The sequence below is a fragment of the Arabidopsis thaliana genome, chromosome 3, assembly GCF_000001735.4.
Source record: "Arabidopsis thaliana chromosome 3, partial sequence".
Taxonomy (NCBI): Eukaryota; Viridiplantae; Streptophyta; class Magnoliopsida; order Brassicales; family Brassicaceae; genus Arabidopsis; species Arabidopsis thaliana.
In genome coordinates, this window is record NC_003074.8 from 8,843,571 (window position 1) to 8,866,974 (window position 23,404).

The 23,404-nt window shown below is 39.0% G+C and overlaps 1 protein-coding gene and 6 pseudogenes across 7 annotated transcripts; 1 reads left to right on the top strand and 6 right to left on the bottom strand.

The window, feature by feature from the left end:
* Nucleotides 1–142: 142 nt before the first annotated feature.
* On the top strand, nt 143–4,544 carry AT3G24365 (annotated as a pseudogene; the record flags this gene model as incomplete). The annotated part of the gene is made up of 1 exon: nt 143–4,544.
* A 666-nt stretch (nt 4,545–5,210) lies between these two features.
* Nucleotides 5,211–5,774, bottom strand: AT3G24370 (annotated as a pseudogene; the record flags this gene model as incomplete). Its single annotated transcript has 1 exon — nt 5,211–5,774.
* Nucleotides 5,775–6,567: 793 nt separating this feature from the next.
* AT3G24380 lies at nt 6,568–7,260 on the bottom strand (annotated as a pseudogene; the record flags this gene model as incomplete). The annotated part of the gene is made up of 1 exon: nt 6,568–7,260.
* Nucleotides 7,261–8,175: 915 nt separating this feature from the next.
* AT3G24385 lies at nt 8,176–8,867 on the bottom strand (annotated as a pseudogene; the record flags this gene model as incomplete). The annotated part of the gene is made up of 1 exon: nt 8,176–8,867.
* A 365-nt stretch (nt 8,868–9,232) lies between these two features.
* On the bottom strand, nt 9,233–14,061 carry AT3G24390 (annotated as a pseudogene; the record flags this gene model as incomplete). The annotated part of the gene is made up of 14 exons: nt 9,233–9,892; nt 9,998–10,082; nt 10,169–10,428; nt 10,495–10,596; nt 10,692–10,751; nt 11,013–11,117; nt 11,183–11,269; nt 11,368–11,532; nt 11,619–11,744; nt 11,817–11,864; nt 11,939–12,408; nt 12,500–12,698; nt 12,774–13,702; nt 13,938–14,061.
* Nucleotides 14,062–14,775: 714 nt separating this feature from the next.
* On the bottom strand, nt 14,776–17,959 carry PERK2 (annotated as a pseudogene). The gene is made up of 8 exons: nt 17,457–17,959; nt 16,636–17,160; nt 16,457–16,543; nt 16,261–16,331; nt 16,096–16,172; nt 15,851–15,998; nt 15,589–15,750; nt 14,776–15,201 (listed from the first exon to the last, which is right to left on the bottom strand).
* Nucleotides 17,960–19,242: 1,283 nt separating this feature from the next.
* On the bottom strand, nt 19,243–21,669 carry AT3G24420 (alpha/beta-Hydrolases superfamily protein). Its single transcript, NM_113349.4, has 2 exons — nt 20,925–21,669; nt 19,243–19,973 (listed from the first exon to the last, which is right to left on the bottom strand). The coding sequence occupies exons 1-2, from the start codon at nt 21,311–21,313 to the stop codon at nt 19,541–19,543; spliced, it is 822 nt and encodes a 273-aa protein (NP_189085.1). The 5' UTR covers nt 21,314–21,669; the 3' UTR covers nt 19,243–19,540.
* Between the last annotated feature and the right edge of the window lie 1,735 nt (nt 21,670–23,404).

Below are 23,404 nucleotides of genomic sequence, written 5' to 3' on the forward strand. Positions count from 1 at the left end.
ATGATAATTGGTATTTAGGTTTATAAATGTGTAGTATCGACATTCCATTTGTTTTTTATATGTATAGTATTTTTCAGTTGCATTTAATGTGTGTCTCCTGAATTTATGATGCAGGTGGGTTACGGATATTCCCGTATTTACCATGGTCGGTGAGTGGAAATGCAAAGAAGGAGAATGGAAATTTGAACCTGAGGAAGGCATCTTTGGTCGTTGTGTACGCGTTCAGGAAACCATGACGTACACGGACTTTGTCCGTACACTCCGAGAGGCTTTCAGTTTGAAGTCCACCGAGATCAATCCCATAATTAGCTACTGGATGCCGGGTGAAATGTCAGTGCTGATAGATACTAAACGCCCTCCTGTATACATTGACAGTCAGATGGGTCTCGAGACGTTTTTTTTGGTTCGTGGTGGGTATCTTTCTCTCAACTTGTTCGTCTCTTTCAATAATACAGTGAAGGCGTTCGGGAATACTGTCTCTAGGTCTCATGGTGAAGTTTCTGAAAGTGACCGTGTGTTTGACAGTGCTACAAATGTTGATGAAAATAATGAGGATGCAGAGGAGCAAGCCGATGTTGAAGACGATACAACAGAAGAGGATGAATTGGAGGAGGGCAACGAAGATGATGATGGGTGTGATGATTATCTTGGTGTGGATGGATCTATTGGGGGAAGTACCCTGTATCCTACCACAGACGGTAGTGAAGGTATTGGCGAAGAATACGATTACAACAAGAGGAACGATGTAATAGTAGAAGAATATGTACAAGGAAATCTTGAGGAAGACGTCAGTCTCACTCAACAGACTGCTCAACATCCAGGGAAATTCAGTCGTTTATTGGAAACGTGTACGTACACGGGTGTTAGTGTACCTGGCGGAGATACAGGGGAATTCAGTCGTCTCTTGGAAACGTGTACGTACACTGGTCTTAGTGTACCTGGCGAAGAAACAATCTCTCCATTGGGTTACGGTACACGCTGCGAAGGGCAAAGGGATTCCAATCTTATTTGTATAGACGAAGTCACCGGGGATGAAGTGATCGAAGGTATTGGAGCTTCCTCAACTGGGACACAAAATGATAATGGGGTAGTTACCGCAGCTGAGGCCTACCAAGTGTATAATGAATTTCCTAAGTTACATGGTGGCGAGTTGGCGAATCTCGGTAACGATGCTGCTCCTGTGTTCGATGACTTACTCAATTTTCGAGCTGATGAGACACAGGTTGAAATCAGCACCACAGGCGAAACTTTGTTTGTTGGAAGTGTTTTTAAGAATAGAAAAGTCCTGCAACAAACAATGTCTCTTCAAGCGATAAAGCAATGCTTTTGCTTCAAGCAACCTAAGTCATGTCCTAAAACATTGAAGATGGTGTGCGTTGATGAGACTTGTCAATGGCAATTGACTGCTCGCGTCGTGAAGGATTCAGAAAGTTTCAAAATCACTTCGTATGCTACGACACATACGTGTAACATCGACTCTCGGAAGAACTACAATAAACATGCTAATTATAAGCTCCTCGGAGAAGTTGTGAGGAGCAGATACAGTTCTACGCAGGGTGAGCCGCGAGCTGTCGACTTACCACAGCTGCTCCTAAATGATCTGAATGTGCGTATTTTGTATTCTACCGCTTGGAGAGCAAAAGAGGTTGCAGTGGAAAATGTACGGGGGGATGAGATAGCAAATTACAGGTTTTTGCCGACCTATCTGTATCTTCTCCAATTAGCTAATCCGGGTACAATAACACACCTACACTATACACCAGAAGATGATGGTAAGCAGCGCTTCAAGTATGTCTTTGTCTCTCTTGGCGCTTCTATCAAAGGTCTGATATATATGAGGAAGGTAGTTGTGGTAGATGGAACGCAGCTAGTCGGACCTTACAAAGGATGTCTCCTTATTGCATGTGCCCAAGATGGGAACTTCCAAATATTCCCAATAGCTTTTGGTGTTGTTGATGGTGAGACCGATGCTTCTTGGGCATGGTTTTTTGAAAAGTTAGCTGAGATTGTTCCAGACAGTGACGATTTAATGATTGTCTCGGACAGACATTCATCTATATACAAAGGCCTAAGTGTTGTTTACCCGAGAGCGCATCATGGAGCATGTGCTGTTCACCTTGAGCGAAACCTCTCCACCTATTATGGTAAGTTTGGTGTGTCTGCTTTATTTTTCAGCGCTGCCAAAGCTTATAGGGTCAGGGATTTCGAGAAATATTTTGAACTGTTAAGGGAAAAGAGTGCTAAATGCGCAAAATACCTAGAGGACATAGGATTTGAGCATTGGACAAGAGCTCACTGTAGAGGAGAACGCTACAATATCATGTCTAGCAACAACTCTGAGTCCATGAATCATGTGTTAACAAAAGTAAAAACTTATCCGATTGTTTACATGATCGAGTTCATTCGGGATGTCCTAATGCGATGGTTCGCATCGAGGAGGAAGAAAGTTGCTAGGTGCAAATCTTCTGTGACACCTGAGGTTGATGAGAGATTTCTACAAGAGTTGCCTGCGTCAGGTAAATACGCTGTGAAGATGTCTGGACCGTGGAGCTATCAAGTGACAAGTAAATCCGGGGAGCATTTTCATGTCGTTCTGGACCAGTGTACGTGTACGTGTCTTAGGTACACCAAGTTATGAATCCCATGTGAACACGCTCTAGCAGCTGCAATCGAGCATGGAATTGATCCGAAGTCTTGTGTCGGATGGTGGTATGGCCTTCAAACGTTTTCTGATTCTTTCCAAGAACCAATTCTACCTATCGCGGATCCGAAAGATGTTGTCATCCCACAACATATAGTGGATTTGATACTCATTCCTCCATACAGTAGACGCCCACCAGGAAGACCACTGTCCAAAAGGATCCCATCTAGAGGTGAAAACCGGGTATGTACTAACATCGTTCATTCATCTACTTGTATTTTGAGTATTACCATGCGGAGATTTGTAACTTCCTGTCTTTGTCACTTCAGAAAAGCAGGTCATAACAAGAAGACGTGCAAAAATCCAATCTAGTTCCGGTGACAAGTTTCTGAGCCGGCCAATATAGTGTACGCTTCTGTGTTTTCTCGGTGTACGTAAGTTTATATATAATCCACCTGTAACTATGTACGTTGTGTACGTACGTTTAAACTCTACGTTCGTATAACTATGAACGTTTTTGTCTGTGTACGTGTTAAAGTTCATGTAATAAGGGTACACAGAGGTGGTTGCTCAATATTTTGAGTAATTTGAAATAAGTTTTTTGAAAATCTAACTTATTCCCCCTCTTAAATGAACGGAGTTGGAGACATGGTTGGGTATATTGTGGTTGTGTTGGTATTTAATGGAAAGGACGTAACTGTTGCTGTTTATTGTCAAATCAACGTTATGATTACCCTATATGACGGTTACCAGGCTATTACCAAAAATTTGAATCAAGTGTAGTTGTAGCCGCATTAATAACTGTAGCCGTTCCAGATTTCCTCTATTTAAGTCTCCTCCCTTCCTTAATTTTATCCACAATCTTCATTCTAAACCCATTTCTTGTGCCGGCAGTTATATCATTCACAAAAAAAAATTTAGTCTTTCGAATCGCTTGTTCTTGCTATCCGTGAGATGGAGGGGTTTCATACGGTCTCAGAATTGTGTCCTCTGATCACTGGGTGGCGAATTTATGTCTTTGTCGTGAGGGTCTTCAAGAAGGTTATATCGCCCAACGTCTTCGAACTCGGCCTTATCCTGGCAGATTACGAGGTTATTTCCGTTAAATCATTATGTGTTTTTCTCGTTCATTCGCTTAACTTATATATTAAACTCTCTACTATCATGTTCTGTATGTAAAGAATAACCGTATTGAGGCCACCGTTGATCGTCGCCTTGCTCCGTTTTACGAAGACCGATTCGTTGAAAATGAGTGGAAGACGATCACCTCTTTCTTGGTCTGTAAGTCAACTGACTTAGTCAGAGCAACAAAGCATGAATACGGCATACTGTTTATGGATCAGATCGTCGTCGTTCATGCCCCACCGAGATCACCACCAGTTCCAGATTTCGATTTCACTCCCTTCGACTACATTTTGGATAAATCTGCTTACAAGAACGTTTTAGTCGGTGAGGAGGAATAACTCTGACGCTTCATTTATTACATTTTTGAAAATGTTTGTTTATTATCTTTGTTTCTCCATCATCTAGATGTCATTGGAGCGTTGGTTGATGTTGGCGCATTGACTACAGACTATTACGGTCTCAAACTGAGTTTCAAGTTAAAAGATAGATAGTAAGTGTTCTTTTCATTTGTTTTATTTACAATGTCACTCTAAACGCTAACAGTCCTTATTTCTAACGTAGCAATGAAGTCTTGGAGTGCGAAGCCCGCAATCAACATGCGGAGTACTTGGATGGTTACTTTTAGAGTTTGGGTAAAGGAAATTTTGTTGTCGCACTCAGCTTTTGGCGTCTAACCGAACTGTCTAACCCGAAGCTTGAGAGCCATGGTGCTATTTCAAAGGTGGTTGCCAATCCGGACAGAGCAGAAGTTGCGGATATCTCGATGGTGGTTTTTTAGCTAGAGGGAATGAACCATTATTCTCCGTTTTAATATAATATAAGACTACAGTTCAATTAAGTTTTCTTTCCCAGTTGTTGTTGTTGTTTCCATAAGAACCAAACTACATTTCAGTCGTTGTTGTTTCTTGTTTCCGTTTAAATTTTAATCTAATTTATTGTTTTATGTACGTGCCTTGTTTTATTGTTCAAATCCTCTCGCAATGTACGTATAGTTTCTGGTGTACGCTATCGTGTACGTATATTAGTTTTGGTGCCTTCAACATCAAAAACTGTTAGATTTATACTTATGTTGTGTACGCAATTTCCCAATGTACGATAAACGAAGTTTAATATACTATATAGTGTACGTACACGAAGACATCTAGTAATACTTAAAGTGGTAATTCATTCAAAAGCCAGAAACATAAAAAAGGACAGGCAGTTTATATAAAGGGAAATTCATAAGATAAGATAAATAAACTGGAACGATTCAAAAAACATAATTTTTTAAACGAAGCATACACATGTGTTGCAAAATATGTGTGCATCCGTCATACCAAAAGACTCGAGAGTAGAGCCGAGTAGAGTAGCTTAGACCTTAGCAGCTTTGCTTCTAGTAGAATATAGCCATCTCCCTGGCGTACCAGTAGAAAAAACAAACCCTGCAGCCATGATGGAACGTGCATTACCCTACGCAACTCGGCGGGTGGACAAACCTCCAAGACCTTTCCCAGCGGCGAGCATTTTCAGTGTGAAGCTGGCTGATGTGATACATCACCATCTCTGCAACCGCGTGGCCAGCTTCAAGGGTGGGTGTCATTTCCCAGAACTTTTCGCTGATAGGGAGGAAATCCAAGTGATTACCGGTACACGTAAGGAACAAACCGGTTGCGAAGCAAGCAAAGGGATCAGATAAAGCGACGGTTGTCATGACTGAAAGGCCCTGAGCTACTGTCACGAAGTTGCTCGCTTGGCGAACACCTTCAAGGTAAACCGCCGGGATGGATCCACGTTCTACAAGCACCTCGAAGTATGGCCAGAAGGGAGACCCCGGTTGGAGTAACGACGGCCACGTCATGAATTCATCGATTGCAAGGGTGTTGATGTCAGAACTGTAGACTAAGTTCCTTAGCGTCTCTATGGGAGTCTGGCTGACGGGGAGGTAGTTGACAAGTATGCTTATGGGGTTTGGCAATTGGATTCCTAGGTACAACTCGGTTGGAGGGGTTAGCGGAGGTAGGAAAGGCATTGTTTTTCAAACGAGGAGGTCTAGACGGATTTGTGTATTCAACTAAGTGTGTTTGTCATGAGTTTTAAAGAGGAGAATAACCATCAATGTAAGTGGGTGGGTGACGTGGATGTATATTTAGTGCATCATATTAGTAACTTTTAATTTAAACAAATTCCTGTGTACCTCTCATAATCGCGCCGTGTACGTCTACAAAATACTCATTACGTTCTCTGACAGAAGGTTGAGTTGACGTCTGTTTGTATGGCATATAAGTGGAACAATATGGCTTCATGTATAGTGCTATATTAGGGGTCAACGCATTTACTAACAATCTTTTCAAATAAACATTAACTTACTTATTTTATCTGCCAAATCAATTGAGTACATTGCTCGGTAACCGTGTACGTCTAATAGAGATATTAATGAGAGTGTGATGGAGGTCACTTCTAGAGTGTATTTGACAGCGAGTAATTAATTTGGAGCGAAATCTTCTATATATGGGTTATACGACGTCAAACAAATTTCCTTTTGTCTTCATTTACAAATATCGTCGCTCACTATGTAATCTTTATAGTTGGAATTAAACTATGCCACGTGTACATTATCATATATCGTGTACGTAGATATTTTATTATTTTATTATTTTAATGATGTCTCATATTAGAGTACTTTGAGCTAGTATGTTTCAATCAATTACAAAGTGGTAATTTAATTAAAAACAAACTTCCATTACTGATAATCAACGTAAAAAGCTCACATATTGTTGCATGGAAAACTTATAAATATGACAGGATCGTGGCGAATGTGAGCTCTACAGGATCTGGCTAATCCGTTTAGCACACAACCAGATGTAACATTGGTTGCAAAGATTATTGAAGAGTCTCGATCTAATGTAACACACCTCCGCGCATTCAGGAGTGCTTACGTCAACACATTCCGGGAACGAAAAACTGTTAGCGTATGTGTATTTTAAAGTATTACCATATTTCTTTATATCTTTTAGCACCTCCTCACAAATGTCACGTGCGTCCTCCGATTCCAAAGCATAATGGTTGCTTCCGAAGAGCCGAAGGTAGACACCACCCATGTGAGCATTACCAGCACATATGTAAAGAATTGCGCATGCAAGGGTTGCAGCGGCGTTCCTTGGGGCGATTCGCTCTAAGTGTAGGATAGCTCCCTGGATGTCAGACTCATGTGTAACGAGACGCAGTCCTTCATGGTAAATAGCCGTGGGGTTACCAGCTTGTAAGCACCGTTGAAAGAAGGATCTATAGCGATCTTCGGAGTTGATGTCATTTGGATCGTGGCCTGCCGCGTAGAAGTCATCGGGATCGTCGCACATGCTGAAAATGTTTGCATTTTTGAGGACATCCGGACGGTAGACAATGTCTCTTCCACGAGGACCGGATTTTAACATAGGTCCGAGGTACCACCAACATTTGTCAGCCATTTTCTTGGCTATCTTCGCAAGCAAATCGTCAGGAATATTTGGGTTTGTCATATTTAGGAGTAAGGTGTTTCGAGAAAATGAAATTTGAACACTTAAATAAGCATCATTGAAGATATGGTTGGGTAAGTTATGGTTGTATTTATTGCAAAGGTATTAAGTGATTATGTGTATTCATATTGTCAAATCAAAGTAATAGTATTCCATATATAATTTGTTATCGTTGTTATGAGCAACCTCTTTTTAATAACAGCTTAAAACTAGACGTGTACGTTTTACTGACGGTCTTAGTGTACGTCCACATTTACATTTCTACATTTACTCAACAAACAGTGTACGTTGTAGTGTATGTTTTAGTGAACGTCCACATTTACATTTCTACATTTGCCCAACAAACAGTGTACGTTGTAGTGTACGTTTAAGTGTACGTCCACATTTACATTTCTACATTTGCCCAACAAACAGTGTACGTTGTAGTGTACGTTTTAGTGTACGTCCATATTTACATTTCTACATTTACTCAACAGACAGTGTACGCTGTAGTGTACTATTAGTGTACGTCCATTCATAAATATCACCATTTATGAGACAAACCAAAGACCTCATATGTTTGCATGTGTTATTTTTTAGTGTACGTTAGAGTTGATATCTCATGCTAGTGAACGTCCATATCTAGTTTTCCGAGACAAAGAAAAAACCTCTAAGTATTATTTGGTAGATGCACGTGTACGGAGTTGTGGACGCTTAGATTTTAATATCCAAATTTACATTTACTGCAGTGTCTAAATATCATATGTGAATTTGGCGGAAAAATATTCAACTTGAGAAACATAACACACCTTGCAAATTTCTTAAGCAATAATATAATTTCAACATAAACATAAACAATATAGTAGAAGGCTTATCATAATTTGAAACATAACATAGCGGATAACATAAACAAACATATAAAGTAGAATGGAATAACTATAGCATTTGACTAACACGCCTGGCACACGACCAGAGGTAACAGCGGTTGCAAACGTTTTGGAAAGCTCCTGATACCATGTAACAATATAAGGCGCAAGGAGGCATACTAATTCCATGGCTGGTAGGATAAGAGAACGTAGGACCATATGTATTGCTGTATGGAGGGTCAAACTTCTTTATTTCCTCGATGAACTCATCACCCAAAACTCGAGTGGCAACCGAGTCCAATGGATAATGGTTGCGGGTGAAGAGCTGTAGAAACAAGCCGCCCATATAATCATACCCAGCACATATGAATACAATGGCGCATGCAAGTGTTGCATTTGCTCGTACTGGAGCATGACGCTGTAAGAGCCTGATGGCTCCATTGATGTTTCGTTCATGCGTTAGAACACGAATACCTTCGTAATACACGGCCGTGGGATTATTAGCTGCAAAACACCTTAAGAAAAATGTTCGATGTCGGCCTTCATCAGCGGATCCGGAGGGATTGTGGCCCCTCCAGCTTGGAAGTCATCGGGCGAGTCACACAAGGTGAGAATATTGGCATCTTTGAGGACATCCGGACGGTAGACAATGTCTCTTCCACGAGTGCCGGCTCGTACCAATGGACCAAGGTCGGACCAGCATTGGTCAGCCAGGTTCTTAGCTATCTTCGAGAGTAAATCGTCGGGAAGAGTCGGGTTAACCATGTTTGAAATGAGATAGTCAGAGGTCGTCAGTAATTTCTTCACTTTAATAACCACTACTGTGAATTTGGTTGGGGCAATTACGGTTGAAATGAATGTCATACTTGTGTTGGTAAGCGTTGGCTGTCAAATCAATTTATCACTTGAGTTATGTTATAAAGTTAATATGCAGTGTACGAGACATATAGATATGTACGTACACATTTACATTATGTAATTATAAGTGAACGATGTGTACGACAATATGATAGAGGACAATAAATTAACTTCTGACAATCTCCAAATTAAATGTAGTTGCAATCATATATATAAGTCAGGTTTGTTCATAATAATTGGTTGCAAAGAACCAGAATATTGTTCTTGGACGATTAAACCAAGTGCACAGTACCGGCCTCCCGCTTGCCGTGCTCGTAGATGTCAACAGAGTATTTCTGACGGTAGAAGACCATATCTGCTTCTCGAATGGTTGTCAGATCCGAAAAAGGGTGTCCAAACGCAAGCAACTCCAGGAACTTCATCGTGTATGGCCCGCAATCTCTTGTAGTTGGGTTTTGAGCAACGGTAGGACAACGCACATACTCAAAAGGTTCAACTGAGTACGGAGAAATCAATACATCCTGGCACATCGCTCTGACTAAGTACGGCATCATTTCGCAAATAGGAGTCATTCTCGCCTTCACAGCCGACTCCCACGTGTGCGATATTAAAGCGTCATACACAGTTATTAGCCGTTCATTAAGGTTGATTCCCAAAACAACCCAATGTTCACTCTTCCAGTTCATCGGAGCATACACAACATCGACATCCTTCATCCACTTTATATTGGGTTCACGGTTTATGTGAACTCCATTAGCAATGTCGGATAGTAATTTACCCCATTTGAACCCGTTCTTATTAATACACTTCTTGAAGTCGCCCACCCGCTTGGTAAGAAGATGCGTCAGCATCATGTCCAATACAATACATCTGTTTGCTATCATCTGTTCCCCGTTCTTGTGCCACATCAACATTGCCATCATTTCTAAATGCTGAAATGTTCAAAAAATATATCAGTGTACGTACACTTCCACGAAAAATTTAATCATCTATGTACAATTTATAACAAGGAATGTACGTATATAAATGCAACGTACCGTACTTTCGACCCATTCACCAGGTGTTAGAAGGTTCGCAAAAAAGTCGTTGGGCACTTTTCGAAACCCGAAAAGAGTGTGAATCCTGTAAAATCCAGAAAAATATTTGATAACAACCTTAAAAATGATGATTGAGATATTAAATAATCCATTTTACTATAATGTACTTACACAGAGGGTCCTTTAATGATATTGCTGAATTCCTCTACTTTTGAAGGGTCAACCACGTCCAGGGGGTTGTATGAGACATTTCCAGCCCTGATAACAACCTCTATCTGTTGAGCTGGTACATCGGGCACCAATACTGTTTTTGCCTTAAAACCATGAGGATGGGCATCATCCTGTTCATAGACAAGTTGTTTCTTCACTTTCTTTGGGGACGATTTTTTTTCTTCTTTTGCTTCGACAGCAGCAGCATTGTCTGATTCATCCTGTTAACAAATATGATTGTCAACAACAGTTTCATACGTTTTTCTATGTTTAAAATAGGTACATACATTATTTTTAGGAATATCGGTCTTGTCTGCTTCATCTGACCCTGGGTTAGGATCCTCAGTTTCTACAGACCCCTCGACAATACACGGCTCTTCCATGACTACCTGTGCAAGTTAACGTACACAAGTATATATAATGTACACATATAATCCTATGTATGCTATTCCGAAAATAAGAATTGAAACACACAAATTGTTACCTCCAAATCAGTGGCTGCAGCTAAATCACAAACGGCTTTGGTATCCAACTCCCATATGACCTGCATAATATAAATTTTATACATTTGAACAGTAAATAGTACATTTTATTTGTTGCAAGAGTTAGCTTACATTGTTAACTACTTGAAATGGTGACGGGGGATCACTGTGGGTCTTCTATGGTATTTCAACTTCCATCACTGTCACTAATTTGGATTCTCCTGCCGCCTCAACCTGTAGAATTTAGCATCGGAAAGAAACTTTTTAGTAATGTATGAAACAATATATATGTACACAGAACATAGTGACAAAAATGTACGTACACTTGTGGCAGGTACGTGAGCTGTGTCTCCATCAGAAGGCTCATAAGTTTCTTCTGACTCGCTGCCATTAGCTTCAGTCGATGCACTGGCATCTCTTGCTTCTTCCTGAAACAAAAATAATTTGCAAAGTCTTATGGGCGTACACATATGGAAAAAGAACAAGTGTCTACCATCTCTATGTCAGCATCAGCTATTTCATCGGCCCCTGTATGGGTACCAACTAAGCCAGGTTCAGCAACATCCTTTGGTCCATTATCCTGAAACATAGGCTACCATAGAGTTAAGCGTTAGATAAGTGAAGAAATTAATGTAATAGTTATGCATATAGTCATGGAAATCTGTATATAACGGTTACCAGAAGATCTACCTCTGAAACTCTTGCAGACACATTAGATGGAACTTCTTCCATCTCGGTGTCAACAGTAGCTTCTTCCACAGGCCTCTCTTCCTGTGTTACAAAGACAGTCCCAGACATTGAACCTAAGCAGACAGTCTTACCAACAACAATATTTCCTCTATCCTGAAACATAGTTTAACTAACTTCTTAAGCGAATATGTACGTACACCATTTAAACAGATTGTTAAGAGTATTAGTAGACGACATACCAGATGGGATTGTGTGGATCCAGCATAAGGAACTATTAAAAATCCAGTGTCTAATATCTCTTCTTCAGCGGCAGAAGAATTCAATCCATCATTTGCAGTAAAATCACTTTCATTATTAGCGCCATCCTGTATCGAACCAGACAGTACAGTTATACATATGGATTATAAAATATTTAGCAATGTACGTACATGACTTACATGTTCATCAATGAATCCTTGCATATCTTCCTTATTGGAATCAGGTTCCTCAATAGTGTCAACAGCAAAAGAAACATTTTTCTTCGGCTTTGAAGGTTTTCTTCTTCCGCAGTGGTATGTACTCCAGGGACATCCAAATCTTCCTCTTTGGAATTACAGCCAACAGAAAGTGCAGGAGTGTCCACATCATGAGAAACACGAGTCAACCTTGAAGACTTTCTCGTTCCAGTGCTTCCTTTTGTAGACATCCTTCTCGATGGCTTCTTCGCAGTAACCGGTGCCTTATCCATAGAAATAGGTGGTTCCCGCGAATCATGGGAAGGTATGGTTTGTTCTGGCCTTTTGCCTTTTGGATCAAGGGCAGCACGTATCTGGTCACGGACAAAGTCTTTCATATCTTCATGCATTGGATACATTTGGTCTTCCAGCTCCTTCAAAGACCTCCTCATTTCAACAATAAACCTCTCAGGCACAGGCTCTCCAAAACAATCCTCAGCAGTCTCTTCTTTATCACAGTCCATTTCAGATTTCTGTTTTTTCATAACAGGTTCTTTAGGGCTCGGGCCCGGTGCATTTCGTTTCCTCTTAACATCTACAATAGACCAGTTGCTGCTATTAATTGGTTTTCTTCTAGGTGCAATACCAAAAAAATTTGTAAAAAAAACATTTATACTTATACTTACATGTCTCTTCTAGTTGTGGTGGGCGCGACTGCTTTGGTACTCTAGCATAGCCTCCAACCCATTCATCCTCCTGCCACTGGTGCCCATCTATCAACAGTGCCTCAATGTAATCAACCCTTGGATCATCAACTTCATCATCCCATGAAAGAGATGGAGGACAAACATTATCACCTGGTTTCACAATATAGTTGACCTCAACCTACACAAATAAGTATGTTAACCATAGATAATGTACATTTACTTATTATGTACGTACATACACAATTTAACACACCTCATCAGCAGCCTCACACTCCAAAATGCGAGATGTCCGGATTGCTCGCAGAGAGGCAAGACGATGGATAGACCTCTCAGCAAATGTCCTGTTAGGTACATCATCAGGTCCTAGCTTAGCAATTGATGGGATTGTTTCGAAAGCTAAAAGCTGGAGAGCTAATGGGAAACCATGGAGTGCATAAGACCCTACAAGTATACCCCTTATTAGTTTCTGAGCATCGTAAGGAGTTTGGAAATTTGCTATCCTCCCCAAAGTACGGGTAAAGGACACCCTTCCCCATGGGTATTTGCAGAAAAACTCCAGGTTCTTAGTAGTCTCGACAGTCTTCGAAGTAGGCCTGTTGGGGTTACTGTGGGCCGCTACCACACCGTCAACCAAAATAATAAGAGATAGTGCCAGTTGCTTCCACCCCTCCATGCTTTCCTCCTCCTGCAGCCAGCTCACCAAATCAGCAATTGTTGGAACCGTGTCCCCAAACCTCTCATGAAACAGAGTCTTCCAAACACTCTCACACTCAGGTTTCACACTGATAACATCATCAACGTCTTTCTTCTTGGGATACTTCCCACATTCCAGCCCAGTTAAGATACTAAATTCTCTTAATCTAAATCTGATTGGATGACCGCCGAATACAATCCACATCTCATTCACCTTCTTTGTCACTAACTGACGGCATATTAGTCCAAGGACAAGCTTAGCATTGAAAGATGCCTTGTTTTTGGGTATTTTAAAAAGTTTCCCAAATGGAGAATCGAGAAGAAACTGCATCTCTGGTTTCCCCTTTAGTACTTTTGCTATGTGAGAAATGTACTCCGGTTTAGAGTACGCGTTCATCTTCGTCTCGGAAGGGTACCGGTCTAGAGCAAAGAGTCTTGGTGGTAACTCTTCAACTGTAAGATCTTCAGTCGGAGCAACACTTGGACTACCTGCAATTAAAAGTCATATACTGTTGAGCAAACAGAAGTAGTGTACGTACACAGACATTTTCTAGATTATAACTCAAAATCATATTTTTGGCGGAAACAGAGATTTCCAATTCTACTTCTCAATTTTTCATCCTAAAGATATGCTAAATTCCGACAAATTCTAACACTTTAATCAAACAAGCTTTACAATTCTGATACACCCAAAGACAACAAACGGTAAATTAGAGATTCTAACCCAGTTCCTCCGTTGCCTTTGTCGCAGAGCGTTTTCTCCGCGGGGAAACTCTTAATACACGCTTCTCCTTCCCTGGACCATGCTGCTTCCTCGGGACTTCGTCGTTAACTTTATTCCCAGCCATAGCTAAAGATGCTATTTCGCCGGAGGTTCAAATTTCGCCGGAAAAAACAGTAACTTTCTCTTGGCTTCGCCGGGAAAAACAGTAACTTTCTCTTGGTTTCGCCGGGAAAAACAGTAACTTTCTCTTGGCTTCGCCGGGAAAAACAGTAACTTTCTCTTGGCTTCGCCGGGAAAAACAGTAAGTTTCACTTCATCGGATGTGGGAGTTCAGTGGCACAATTCAACTACCCAACAATTCGAAGTTATGTCGAATTTTGAAGCAATGGATACTGAATTTCGTTTCGCTTTCTGATTCTCTCTCAATCTCTCCGTTATTCTCTTTTTCGTTTTCTCGGTTTCTTCGTTTCAGTTTTTTTTTTTTTTGTCTTTTTCAAAACTGAACCGCATCAACTAAACCGAAACCAACTGCTGTAGGGTTTGGTTTACGCCGTCAACTTAACCGATACGAACTGCTGCACGGTTTGGTTTGTGCCATTATTAAGTTTTCCCAAGGTAATTTGGTCCGAAATTGAATGAAAAGACAAAACGTGAAAACCAGTTCTCACTTTGACAAACGGTGAGAGCAAATCTTTTTTCGTCCACTTTTGTGAAAATTTCTTTTTGTTTAATTGATGATTGAAAAGAAAACGGCACAAACCAAACCTCAATCTTTGTTTTTTCCTCAATGTGAGTATTATTATTAGCATCACATCTTCTATGGAAAGATACCAAAGAATGAAAAAAAATATATATACAAAATCATATAAGTGTATCATATATAGATCGTAGTTCAATAGAGTTAAAACATTTCCTCAAATCTTTACAGTTAAAAAGAAGAATTCAAAAAAAAAAAAACATGTAATTTCTTGCATCTTTAACCATAACCTTGACCGGGTCTTTTAATATTGCCGGTCGCCTTTCCCTGTGTGGTCTGACCGTCAGTGCTCGACCAGGACGGGTACAAATCATATTCACTAATTGGGTTACTATATAAATCTTGAGTCTCAAGTCCCACTTTCCTAAACTTGTTCATGCCTTCATTGTCTTGGCTCGAGTCATAATCTGTGCTTCCTCCAGATGAGCCATACACATTGCTGTGTCCCGGTGTGATTCCTTGGTTTAGATCTGATGGTGATATGTTTCCTTCTAGCACACGTGCAACCTGCTCGTTATTTTTACACCAATCACTCATTCGATTAGCATTAGTAACATTTTAAAATGACTACTATTTAGCAAATTGAAAAAAGGTGTAGCTAAGAAAACATGTTTGTCCCATTGCTAGGGCTGATCAAATAAGCAAAATATAAGGCTAGGCATACATACCAAACCAACTGAGATCGAACACGGTATTAACCGAAACCAATTCGGAGCGGCAACCAAAACGACCCAAATATAAATCAATCTTTGTAAGTTATATTGTTCCGAAGCCAAAAACTAAACTGAACTGACAAATGAAAATATCTTGGTTCTAGGTTTCTAACTCCGTATACAGTTTGAAAACCGGAAAGCGTAAATGCCTTTAGAGAAAAGAAAAGAATGATTAATTTACCTGATCCATGCGAGGTCTACGTGGAGCTGTGGACCGAACACAAGCTGCGGCACAAGCAACCATGCGAGCCATCTCTTCTTTGTCATACTCATTATTCAGTTTTTTATCAACCACAACCTCAAAGTTTCCTAATTCAGATACTTGGTTAAGCAAAGGTCGTGCCTGTTCCAAATTATTCACACATAGGTTTTTCTTCATTCAAAAATCACATCGTAAACATTATGTGAAGGTTAGATTATTTGCATGTAATTATATTACTTACCCAATCAACCAAGCTGTTATCTGCATGGACATTGTTTACATCAATAGGGCGACGTCCAGTTATTAGCTCCAGAAGTACAACGCCAAATGAGAAAACGTCAGACTTTTCCGTGAGTTTTCCGCTTGAAGCATATTCCGGAGCCAAATACCTAAAATCCAAAAGTTTCATAATATGTAAAGATTCACATAAACTTTTAACAAAACTGCATAAATGTAGATATTTGGTAGCTTCAAGATTATCTTTACCCAAAAGTTCCCATCACACGTGTAGATACATGAGTATTTGTATCAGAAGCAATCTTGGCAAGACCAAAATCAGCAACCTAAGAAATAGAAGAGAGACACATGATACAAAGATACTTCATGACAATATCGTACCAAATAACAAATAAAAGGAAGAATAAATCATACCTTTGCTTCAAATTTGAAATCTATCAATATGTTTGACGCCTTGATATCACGGTGAATAATTTTAGGATTGCCTGCATATATATAAATGCCTAGCGAGTAAACAAACATGACCTAGCTATATATTTATTTATTTTGAGAAACAAATATGGAATTATACCATGACCTATATTTATTACACATGATCTTATAGACTTACAATTTTCATGAAGATAAGACAATCCTTTGGCAGAACCAACAGCAATCTTCAATCTTGAACTCCATTCCATCGTAGGCCGTCCCTTTCCTGTCACAAATTCGATTCCCAAGAATTTACTAATTGAAAACATTGAAGGATGCAAGAAACAATAAGAGAGTTTATTTTTTATTTTTTCTAACCATGGAGGTGAAACTCGAGAGTGTTGTTGGGAACAAACTCATAGACAAGCAATCTTTGAGCATCGGCGATGCAATAACCGACAAGAGCAACCAAATGTCTATGATGTACTCGGCTAATGATCCCAACCTCTGCTTGAAACTCTCTTTCTCCTTGAGAACTCCCTTCTTTCAATTGTTTCACAGCAACTTCTTTCCCATTACGTAACATACCTTTGAACACGTATCCGAAACCGCCTTGTCCTAACAAATTGGCCTCAGAGAATCCATTGGTGGCTCTAGATAGCTCCTCGTAATTGAAAGTGCCTTGATATATGCCTAAGCCTAATGCAAGCCCTGGTGATGGTGGAGGAAGAACTGATTGATCCGAGTAGTTTGAGTCGTAGTCTCCGCTGCTGCCGCTGCTCATGAAATGCGGTGGACGTGGTGGTGCAGAGGAGGGAGACTTCGGTGGTGGCACTGACATCACCACGTGATCTGATCGTCGTGATGCATTTTGTTGTTGCTGACCACCGTAAGGGACTCCATCTGAGAAACGCATGAACATAATATCTATAAAAACGGTCTCTCTATGGATCCATATACAAGTTTAAAAATGTAGAAAAAACATGTAATAGAATTATCATAAAATGCATATTCATGATTAATTTCCCCAAATATATGAAAATGACGTATATGTAAAAGAAAATGTAGATAATCTAGTTAGCACAACTATATTACGTTCTAAATGATTATATCTAGCCGAGTAGAAGGGAAAATATAGTTCAAGAAAATGTAGATAAGTCATACTTCAAGATTCAATTTATTTTAAATCTTTGTTTTACCTATGGGAGCAGGGGGTGCTTCATTGTCTCTTCGTCGTTTCTTCTTACAAAGGAAAAATATCAAAGCCAATGCCACAAGAAGCACAAATCCTCCTCCTATGGCGATCCCGACCATAGCTCCCTTTGATAATTCTTTGGAAGATTGTGCCGGTGGAGAAGAGCCTGGAGTGGTAGATGGAGTACTAGGAGATCTCCCGCCAGAGGGACTCGCTGGAGGTGGAGGGCTCAGACTGCCTACCCGAGGAGGAGGAGTGGGTGTTGAGGGAGGTGGCGGAGATCTTGGCGGAGTTGAAGGAGTGGCGGGAGAGGGCGGTGGAGGAGAAGAAGGCCTCAAGGGAGAAGACGGTGGAGGGGAAGGCGTCAAGGGAGGTGAAGGAATGCTTGGAGATGGAGGCGGAGGTGAAGGGGTGGTGGGAGACGGAGGCAGAGGAGATGGTGTCAAAGGAGGTGAAGGAGTGATGGCAGGTGGAGGAGAAGGAGTCAAGGGAGGTGAAGGAGTTGTGGGAGAAGGCGTCAAGGGAGGTGAAGGAGTTGTGGGAGATGGAGGCAGAGGAGAAGGGGTCAAGGGAGGTGGGGGAGAAGGCGTAGAGGGAGGTATAGGAGGAACGGTGGTAGGTGGAGGTGGAGGAGGAAGGGCGGGTGGAAGGGCAGTAGGCGGAGGTGGAGGGGGAAGGGCGGGAGGAAGGGCAGTAGGTGGAGGTGGAGGAGTAACGGGCAGAGGCTGAGGCGGAGGAGGAATTGGGAGAGGCTGTGGAGGAGGTGACGGAGTACCACCGGGAGGCGGCGCCGATGACATATCTTCCCGCTAGTAAAAAAAAATAAGCGACGGGATAAAGAAGAAAAAAGAATGTTAAAAGCGGGAAAAGAGGTCTGATCTCTCTTGCCACCGAGACTAGACTTGAGTTTTGATTACTTCAATCTTTTTAAAAAACCTTTGGTACACCGATATAGAGGAGAATATACGTAATCTTATTTTTGTATGAGTTATATAGTTTGTGTTCTTCTTGCATCAAAAGCGAAAGAAAGAAATGAGAGCACTTACTACATTGACATTTCTCCGATGTTTATTATTAACTATCTAACATCAAGTTACACCAAAATAATCCATTCAAACTGAAACGTACGGACAATAAATAAGTATTTTGTTAATCATATTCAATCAAGGTTCTTAATAACAGCTTTAACAAAAAAAAAAAGGTTCGTAATAACAGGCCAATTATATCAATATGGTTCTTTCAGATATCCAGATAATGTTTTTGCTCTTCAGATAATATATGTTTATGTAAATAATTATTATTGTATCAGGGTCAATGTCGTATCATTCTATATATCTTGTTTAAAACATCCCACAAGACGCTTAATCTAAGTAGAAATAAAAACAGAAGTCAACGACTGATTGCAATGATACTTTGTCAAGTTTGGTTTGGTCAAATATTTTGTTTTTGTCAAATTGATTTAATAAAAATACCAGTGATATATGGTCCGAACAACCAATTTTACTTAATGTTGGTAATAGTATTATTTTTATTTTTGTTAACTTAGGAAATCTTAGGTCGAAACTCTGACTATGTAATAATATATAGGGCTTATAAAACATCGGACAAACAACGAACGTTCAAACGAAGAACTTAATACACGACGTCATTCAAGAATGGATCAAGCTTTTGTTGATTTTCAAGTGTGTATGTTTACAAGAAGGTCAAAATAATTTGGTAGTGGACATTGGACAAGCATGCCAAAATGGCCAAAACAAAGTCCACTATCAATTGTCTACAACACTATAACCTTTTTCATTATGTATTTGTCTTTTTCTTGGAATGTTTTATTCAACAACAACAAAATTATCGTAAGAAATAAAAAATTTGACAGTGTGATATAAAGAAACTTATAACATATTACTTTCAATCCTATGTTTAAAAAAAAAACACTAAAAATGAAAATCATTGTGCTAAGAATATAATAACACATTCACATTACACAAACATATATGAAAAATTCTAATAGACCCACTTCGTTATATTAGTAATACGATATTATAGACAAGAAGAAACTCGATCAAACGACGCAAAGCTCTTATATAAGCCTTAAAACTCAAGGAGGCGCCTCATGACGCCAAGCAGCTCCAAATGTGATGTCATCTGTGGAAAATGCCCGATCGCGTCCTCGATGATCTCCACTGTCGATTTCCCCTTAATCTTCTCCTGCATGAAGTATGCGACGGAGACAGGCACTACGACGTCGTTTCCTGGTTGTATGACATGGCAAGGCACTGACACTTGTCCCAAAATCTCTCTCTCGTCGCTACCAAACACTATCTTAGCTAAGGCAAGAGCTGTCTCGGGCTTCATCTTCTTAAGGGACTTCTCGAACCTTTGGACCGAGAGAGAGTCTCTCGAGTCGACCACGAATGAGGAGAAATCAACCGCCCAAGCTTCGTAGTTGGAGCCAATGCTGGTAATGATCGTGTCAATGTCTTTTGACTCAAACCCTCCTTTGTAATCCTCACTGTTTATATACCTATTTGCATTTCAATCTAGTAACGTTACTAATTTGATCATCTAAATATCATTTTCTCTTTGCGCAAAAAAAAAAAATCATTTTCTTTTATATTATAAGTACGTTGCATTGATATATATAGTCAAACATTATCAATTGTTGCATTAAATTATGGCCGACTTTCTCACCTATAACTATAATAAATATCTAAAGTAATCAGTCAAAGTATGATACTTCAAACAGTTAACTCCCATTCGATAATTTCTATATATAGGAGAATATAGTATGTTAGTGGTCCACGTGATATATAAAGATGGGTTAAGTTTTAGTACTTCTAACTTTAAAAATGACAATAAATATATTGATTCATCATATGATAATAAAATCATAACACATTTTTTCTAATTTTCGATGTATCTGTATGAAATGAATGTCTTATTGACATATTGATAGCATATGTAGCATGTTTACATATATTCATCTACGTATATATGCGTAGACTGCAGAGAAGTAAGAGAAGATGTGATCATATGTCATATCCATCCAACAAGCTAGAAGCTGATCATGTCCACATGTTCAACACTTGGCAACAGTTACACTTCATTACATATAGATATCAACCACATAAAAACTATTAAATATTGGCTAATATAGTATATTATTGTAAATCATTATTTTTATTTTGTCTTTTTCCTCAAACACATATTCACGAAGGAATCTTGTACGATCGGTCAGACTGTATAACCTTATAATTTTGATTGCATGTGCTTAGATTTCTCTTTCGAACGTAAATTATAAATTCTAAATCATCGGTCTTCATCTTATTTACAGATATATTATCATATTTTATAAATAGATTCAATATATAGGCCTAAATGATGTTATACAGAACAGAAATAGATTATACATATGCTTTGATTTTTACTTCCAATTATGATTAAGGGTAAGTGTTATACTAAGAGTGAAGCGTACCTTGGAGAAGCAGCAATAAGGAGAAGATTTGTAAACAAGTCGGGCCTTTTAATAGAAGCAGCACAACCGATCACCCCCGACATGGAATGGCCTACGAACACGACAGGGCCAAACTTCAACTCCTCCATAAGAGCAATGAGATCGTCAGAGAAGACGTCTAAGGAGTTATACTTTGAAGGGTCATAGAGAGTTTGATCTTTAATGGCTCCAGAGAAAAGCCAGTCAAAGACCAAAACTTTGAAGGATTGGGACAAGACCGGTATTATTTTATCCCAAACCGACTGGTCGCCTCCGAAACCGTGTGCCAAGACCATCGATCTCTCTCCTGAACCGATGATTTTGGCGTTCATAGCGGATGCAAGGCCGGATATCTTCTGATTAACCACCATGCTTAAGTACAAGAGTTTTGTTAGATGGGACAACTTTGATAAGTTGTGTGCGTATATATAAAGGAGAAGAGAGATGGATTAGGTTTATGGTTCTTTAATTGACATTCAACCACCGATTTTATTAGGCTCGCATTTTGGTACATCCAAACATTTATGGCCTTTTCAACAATGGCTGTATTTGTATTCATTGTCCATCTACATAGCATCTTAGAGGATAAAACAATATCCATCATAAATAAGAATATACTACTCCATGTGAAAACGAAACTCTACTTTTTGGTAGTATTAAAAAGGTAATAATTATTTGGACTCGATATGAAGTATATATACTAGTTTTGTTTGTATGTGTAAAGTTTAGAGTATCAAAGTGTCTTTCTTTTTTTTTGGTGTGTATCAAAGTGTCTTTTTTTCTATCAAACAATGCATTTGTTGTAAAAACAATATTTTTTTCTTTTAAAGCTAATTTATTATTATTTTCGAAAAAATAAATGCATTAACTAATCTGACATTTAGACGTCAACATGATCTCAAATTCTCAATACATTAACATAACCATAAATCTTAATTAAGTTATAGTCAATGAAGAATAAAGCACACGGCAAATTCTAATAAATTGATTAACATCAATCCTTGCTAATCATAGGAGTCATCTACGAAACGTATAAAATGACCTTTTGTCTTACAATAATAACAACGCAAATTAATATAATTCTATTATATATACATCATTTTCGTTTCTCTCCCTTAGACTTTCGCATATATAGACACATCGGAAAAATATAAAATACAAGCAACTAATTGTAATCAAGTTTCTTTCTTTAATAACAAATCTTCAGAAGAATGGATATGAAAGAAAACGATATTTATTGTAATTAAATGTTTTCAATTTATATAGTATAATAAAACACATATATTAGTATACACCAATGACTCATTAGCTATATTTGATATTTCAAAAGCAGTAGCTGTGCGTGGAGTCAATATCTCGCCACCAACCGGGGAAACTGGTATTTAAAAGTGTATAAAAACGGAGATAAAAAAAAAAGGTGTACTTCTTTGACTTCTCTTGAAACAAAATTTTCTAGCTAGCTGCAAATACTTGGTTTATAAACTGGAATCCATGCTCTTTAAATTTCTGTGATGAAGAGGAAAAGCCTAAAAACGGAATAAAAAAACAGTACACGTGAGATGACTTGGAAAATCTTAAAAGACTCATTGAAAGGACTGAATTAAGTGTGAAAATATTGTGTTTTATATGTATAAACCATATATATATAACTTATATAACAAAGTAATGCGTCTGTGTAACTTTTCATAAGAAAAGATACCCAACAAATAAAAACAATGAACAATCGTCGAAAACCTAATCTAGGGATAGCCAATAAAAAAGCCTCTAAAATATCGAAACCAGAACGTGTAAGGTCCCCAATAACTTCGCTTAAAACTCAAAAGTACTCAAATTTATGTGAGGTTTAAATTGGTTCAAAGGTAAAACCAGAGATATCTGGGCGAGAAAAAAAAAGACAAGAAGCACACAACCGCCCATGAGGAATCTGAAGGACCAGACCCCAAAAGTTTTGTTTTGTCCATACCTTGTCATTTTCTTCTTCCAAATTTGGACCAATTATTATTTTACATTAAACTCAGAAAAGGTTTGAAATTTTCCTTTATCTTCACAGTTAATGATTTAGAGTAAATGTGTAAAGCATTCGAATATAATTACTGTTTTCACAAAAAGAAGAAGAATAATATTTTAGGTGTTGTTTTTGCATGTATGGATACAAAAGCTAGCCTCTATGCCTAATTGTGTTAGTATAGAGTGATCGATACTATAGAAGCTGTACTTTTTTCCGTAGATAACTAAAGACGAGGGGCAAAGCGATTCTCCACAAGAAGAGTAATTCCATCATATGTATAGCATAACTTTTTTGACTTTTTGACCTAAAGAAAAAAAGCATACTTATTTGACTAAATAAATTCGGTTCTGTATAAAGGCTGAAATACTGGAGAAAAAGCTTAGTTTTGTCGTGTAGTGATCAATGTATATTGACAAAAGAGAAGAGACTGGAAAAAAGTCTACGACCAACTTTT

Bases quoted from the DNA above. Each gene is read 5' to 3' on its own strand.
- AT3G24420 (NM_113349.4), bottom strand. From the start codon at position 21,313: ATGGTGGTTAATCAGAAGATATCCGGCCTTGCATCCGCTATGAACGCC. The intron at 19,974-20,924 runs GTACGCTTCACT...AAATGCAAATAG, and splicing joins CTTATTGCTGCTTCTCCAAG to GTATATAAACAGTGAGGATT.